At 33.4% G+C, this 6,000-nt stretch overlaps 1 protein-coding gene across 1 annotated transcript; it reads right to left on the reverse strand.

The window, feature by feature from the left end:
- Positions 1-1,152: 1,152 nt before the first annotated feature.
- Positions 1,153-4,520, reverse strand: CXCL8 (C-X-C motif chemokine ligand 8). Its single transcript, XM_025985109.2, has 4 exons — positions 4,366-4,520; positions 3,075-3,210; positions 2,712-2,795; positions 1,153-2,276 (listed from the first exon to the last, which is right to left on the reverse strand). The coding sequence occupies exons 1-4, from the start codon at positions 4,427-4,429 to the stop codon at positions 2,255-2,257; spliced, it is 306 nt and encodes a 101-aa protein (XP_025840894.1). The 5' UTR covers positions 4,430-4,520; the 3' UTR covers positions 1,153-2,254.
- Between the last annotated feature and the right edge of the window lie 1,480 nt (positions 4,521-6,000).

Consider the following 6,000-nt stretch of genomic DNA (forward strand, 5'->3'; position numbering starts at 1 on the left):
GAGTGAGAAAATAGGAGAGGACTCTCTCTCTTCCTCTCAACTTTGTAGAGCTTTAAAAGAAAGTGGACTTAATATAAGTAAAAGCATTAGTAAATGAGCTGGGAGGTGGATTAAAGTGAATCAGAGTTCTAAGATCCATCTTTCTTGACCAGAAATGTAAAGTTAGGCATTGATAAGTTGGATTTCTTGAAACTATGAGTTGTTATTCTTCTTCACGTGGTACGTTTTTAGTCATTGTCACTTCAAATGTTCCTAACCCTTTCCTCTCTCCTCTGCCTGGAAAAATCCAACTAGATATAGTAAGACCTTATCCCTAAATCTCCCATGTCTTTTCATTATTTTTCTCTATTCATTACATCTATATCTCTCTGATGTGAACTCCAGATAAAGCTCTTTGGTTTTAGTTCCTGGATCTCTGATATTTTTTTTCCAGCTGTGTCTACTCTGTTATAGAACTTCTCCACTGAGTATTTTAGTCAAATTATTGCATTTTGACTTTTAAGAGTTTTGTTTGACTTATTTATAAATATACTTGGTCTTTAATCATATTTAAAATTCCTTATCTCATATGTGTCAGTTTTACTCCCCAATTAGTTGAGAAGTGCCTTAATAATAAGTATCAGCTTCCCTCTTTCACAGAGTGCTCAGATGTACTAAGCTGTACAAATACCTGGGTTGGTTAATTAAAAATCGTAAGTCACTCTTATTAGCAAAATGGAATACAATTGGGGAGTTGGGAAAATTTCCATCACTCTATGGAAAGGACTACTGTTTGTAACCCATCTCTGAAAAAAAATTTGTTTTTTTACAAAGGTTTATAATTTTCCACATAATATTAAAAACACTAAGAGAAGCATTTTTGTTTGTTTATTAGACTTTATTTACTTATTTGAGAGAGACAGAGAGAGAACAGGAGAGGGGATAGAGACCAAGGGAGAGTGAGAATCCCAAACAGCCTCCATGCCAAGTGTGGAAATCTATGCAGGGCTGGGTCTCATGATTCTGAGATCGTGGCCTGAGCTGAAACCAAGAGTCAGACACTTAACTGACTAAGCCACCCAGGAACCCCAAGCATTTATGCTTTTCAACTCAAAATATTATTTTAATGTAAAAAAATAAATCAATAACTACCAAAGAAAGACAAACACCTGATGACTTTGACAATAAGTTTTATTTTAAATATTTTGTAGTTACATTTCTATTTCCATAGCATCAAACATAGTAGAAAAAAAAATCTCTTGGGGAACATATAAAAGCATCTTAAAGTCAAAAAAGTCAGTGTTTAAAAACACAATAAGTAAAATTATAAGAATCTATTTGTATATTATAAATATACAAATTTTAACTGGCAAGAAATTACTTCATTAATATTGCTTGTCGAGTTTTTGCTCTTTGGAGAAACAATTCTAACTCAGGGTTCTGATCATTCAACCCAGCATTGAACAAGGCTGTCAGTGACAAGACAAGACTAGGAGTATCAAAAGTAGGATTGCAGTTCAATTGAAATTTCAGATAAATAATAATATAATAAAAAATTATTGTTTGAAATCAAAATTAAATGAGTATCTCATTTTTAATTTTGCTAAATCTAGCAACCTTGTTCAAAATAGTTCTTTAATATAACATCACTAAATACCAAAATAAATATAAATTCACTACCATCATTATACTAACTTATCAACAATGCTTCCTTTCTTATTTTTCCAAATTTATGCACAGATATTCCCATATTTGTTTCTTAAATAAATACATAAATAATAAATAGGCAAACAAGTTTCACTTGAACATAATTCAGACAACATGAGAAAAAGTTAAAGTGCTTCCATATGTCCTCATATTTGTGAGGTAGGATGCTTGCTGATACCTTTTCTCCAGTTGAGGAATAAAGAAGAGACCAAGGCAAGGTTGAAAAGGGACTCATGCATCCTGGCCTGTAGCTGAGGTGGAAAGATGTAACAACAACAAAATATATCCAGGATTTCCAGCTAAATCTGAATTTACAGCAAACAATGAATAATATGTTTAATGTAAGTGTGCCTAGACATTGAATAGGGCAACATATATGAGACTTTAGAAAAAAACTATTCATTGTTTTTACTTAATATTCAAATCTAACTGGGCATACTGTATTTTTATCTGGCAATCCTACACCAGGTCTACATGGGACATGAAGTACTGAAATAGATTTTTTTGAAGTCTCATTGGCATCTTTCCTGAGAAATTCTTGGAAACCACAGAGAATGTGTTTGTTGTTTCACGGATCTTGTTTCTCAGCCCTGAAAATAAATAAAATAAAACAAATTTTAATTGTCTAATAAGGAGGAAAGTATCATTCTTGAAAATATATATACTATGGAAATAAATAATCTCAGATATTCATGTGTTAGAAATACTCTAATTTTCAATTATGAGTAGAAAGATAAATTATCATCTAAACCAGAACACTTCTGAGAATGAAAGGGAACCATATCACTGATACAGGGCACAGGCATAAGCCCAGACTTCACTGGACAAACCGAGATGTATGGTCTTCCCAGTTATGAGTACAACAAACTCACTATTGCTACTATTTTTTTTTTTGTTTTTTAATTAAAGAGGCAAATTTCCAAAAGAGTAGACTTCCAGCAGCAAGAGGAAATTTATAGGCTAACATTTAGACTATATGTCTCAGGGTAAATGAAGAATCTAAAGTAAAAAAAAAAAAAACTTACTTCTTTAAAAATATCTGCACAACCTTTTGTACCCATTTTTCCTTGGGGTCCAGGCACACCTCATTTCCATTGAAAAGCTTTACACTGAAATAAAAGAGATATGACTAAATCAGTATTTAGCAGGTTTCAGACATCCCTTTGCCCTTCAAGTTGTAGTTCCTGGAGTATAACCATAAAATCTGAGTCCAAGACATTTTTAACTATGGTGAATGGAAGGTACCATATTTAAATGTCATAGAGACAAAGAATCTTTCCTTTCTGTTCTGCCCACTGTTGTATTCCTACACCCTGAATTTTGTTGGATATTTCCACCTTCCTCAATTATGGATTTGCCGAAGTAAAATATCTTTTGAAAGTACTTACATGATTTCTGAGTTTTCACAATGTGGGCCACTGTCAATCACTCTCAGTTCTTTAATATATTTGGGATGGAAAGGTGTGGAGTGTGTTTTTATACACTGGCATCGAAGTTCTGAACTGACTCTTGACAGAACTGCAGCTGTGAAAAAATAATAAAAACTAGGATTAATTTCATCACAAACATGACTCTGCTGGTCACTTACTTTCTCTCCTTAATTCCAAGTTGATAATTTGGTAACTGTATGTTTGGTAAACATCACATCTTTAGTAAACTAATTCTTGAAGGAGAAGGCTGGATATTCTCCTAGCCCCTAAATTCAGTTTTAAAAAAAATGCTATCATTAATGACAACATTGATTGACTTCCTGCATAAGACTTGGAGTTGACTTTGTGAAATGTTGACATCCTTATGGTACTTTTTTTTCTACTTGATATTGTGTAATCTTCTATGATACCACAATGCTATTTATAGGATATAACCTAAAATTCAGTAACAGAAAAATTGCCTTTGGAAAGAATTAATAGAAATAGAAATTGCACAAAGATGTCTCAGATCTTAGCAAAATCTTTAATGCTTAGCGGAAAAAAGAAAAATGTAAGAGCTCTATGCTATAAACATTTCTAACTGTATTTCTTTCATGGGAGGGATTCCCAGAAGATTTACAATTTGTTGGGGTGTTGTCTTTAAACCAAACAGGAAATGATAGTTGCCTGAAGTTCGTCAATAAAACAGTATATGTAGTAAAATTACCTGAGTTATCTGCTCAATATTAATAAATAATATGGGTAATTGCAGCCCTAATAAGATATACTCTAGGGCGCTCAGTTGGTTAAGCATCTCACACTTGATTTAGGCTCAGGTCATGATCTCAAGGTGGTTAGATTGGGCCCCACATTGGGCTCCACACTCAGCTAGGAGTCTGCTTGAAATTCTCTCTCTCTCTCTCTCTCTCTATCTCTACCCCCCCTTTCTCTCACTCTTTAAAAATAAATAAATATATCTTTTAAAAAAGATACACTCTATAGATGTATATTAATGCATTTATATGTATGCATCCTATAGAGCACGAAAAATAGGAACAAGATGTCTATATTAATTAAACTTTATACTTTTCTAAGTGTTGTAGAGATAAAATCTAAACAAAGCTTCAATTTAATGTTAAGTGACTGCAAATATTATTTCCTTTACTTGAATAAAAAGGATGTTTGTTATTAAAGCATTAAGGGTAATCTTGCTATCTGAGGATCACATTCAGACACAGGAAAACTCTGTAAACCAGAAAAGTCTGCTTACCTTCACACAGAGCTGCGGAAAGGACAAAAGCTGCCAAGAGAGCAACAGCCAGCTTGGAAGTCATGTTTACACAAGGTGCCTTCGTTCTGGTTTCTTTCTGGCTCTTGTCCCAGAGGCTTGTGAGCTCTGCTGTCCCAAAGGACTTCTGTTGGATGGAGAGTTTCTGTGGCATTTTATATTATTCAGAGCAGCAGAGAATATGCAGCCTCATTCTTCAATTATGTCAGAGGAAATTCCACAATATGCAACCAACCTCCTGCCGTTTGAGGGCAGAAATGAGTCATCATCAAATTTGTCTCATCAAAATTTTGGCATGATTGAAGTTCTATTTGATCTTTAACATGATTTAATTTATTTTATTTAAAACATATGTGTTTTAAAACATGTTTAAAAATATTTGTTAAATTTTCAAGCTTCTTCGATACATTATCAGTTGTACTTTTCCATGTATAAATAAATTTATTGTTGTACTATCTGACAGTTGTTAGAGTAAGGTCATTTATGATTACTCTTTTAGGGCATGGTCATTTCTTTAGGTAAATTACATGTGTTGCAATGATAGAGAAGGCGATCTTGTCAACCACTTTTATTGAAGACAGATAAGTGGCTCTGATAGATTAATTTCAACAAGGGCATAAGGACAGAATATCCCATAAGCAGTGTGAGGAAAATGTTGAAGAATGAGAAGATGGAGAAAAACAGCACATTCTACATAAAGACATTGCTCAAGGACAGGTGAATGAAGATATGTCTATGCTCCAGGAAGTGGTTCACTAGGACTACTTGGTTGGGGTGGGATGAAGTGGTATTTAATGGGAAAGTAAGCAGTGTATGCGTAGTGGATAAAAGCATCTAGGTTCAAACTCTGGTTCAGCCACCTAATTTTTGTATGACTTTTAAACTTTCTGAGTTATAGCTTCTGTATCTACAAAATGAATCTAATAATACCCCCCATCTCTTAAGGTTAATATCTGTAAACTTCCTGGTTTAACTTTTAAACTGGTAAATTCTCACCTATTCCAAATGCCATAACTTATATTTCTCATTTTTATCAGATATTGATTTCCATACTACAAGGATATTCAACCACTAATTAATTATTTCCTGAAAATCTCATTTGCCGTGGAGGCATTCTTGATAAAAGATCAGTTTCTGAAATACCAGTTAAGCCAGCTTACATCCTGCAATGTAACAATATAATAAAATAGAAACATCATCAGTTATAGTTATAGTTTGCTAAAATTAAAGTTCCAAATAAAAATGTGACTGCATTAGCATGCAAGTTGCCCTTTCAGGTAACTGGTTGTATGTTTTTCCCTTTCGCATTTTCTATCACCGAAGTGGGTAACCGGTTCAAGTTGCCCTTTCAAATGAAAATCTAGAATATGGAGAGTTTCAAAATCTGTAGAATTCCAGAACACTTGAGGAAGTAACTCATTTAAACATTGATATGAGATTTAAATTAAATTCTTTGACAAAAAAATGATTGAAAATTAGGGCAGGAGTAACAAAGTTTCAGAATCTGAGCATTTGTGGTTTGGGGAGAAAAGTTTCTTTGCCGAAAGATTTGTGTGGTGACCACAGCTTAACTTTTTATATATCACTTCAATTTTCTTGATGTCAGGGACTATGTGC

Source organism: Vulpes vulpes, chromosome 2 (assembly GCF_048418805.1).
Source record: "Vulpes vulpes isolate BD-2025 chromosome 2, VulVul3, whole genome shotgun sequence".
In the NCBI taxonomy this organism is placed as follows: Eukaryota; Metazoa; Chordata; class Mammalia; order Carnivora; family Canidae; genus Vulpes; species Vulpes vulpes.

Bases quoted from the DNA above. Each gene is read 5' to 3' on its own strand.
- CXCL8 (XM_025985109.2), bottom strand. From the start codon at position 4,429: ATGACTTCCAAGCTGGCTGTTGCTCTCTTGGCAGCTTTTGTCCTTTCC. The intron at 3,211-4,365 runs GTAAGCAGACTT...ATTTTTTCACAG, and splicing joins TTCCGCAGCTCTGTGTGAAG to CTGCAGTTCTGTCAAGAGTC. The intron at 2,277-2,711 runs GTAAGTTTTTTT...ATTTATTTTCAG, and splicing joins GTGCAGATATTTTTAAAGAA to GGCTGAGAAACAAGATCCGT.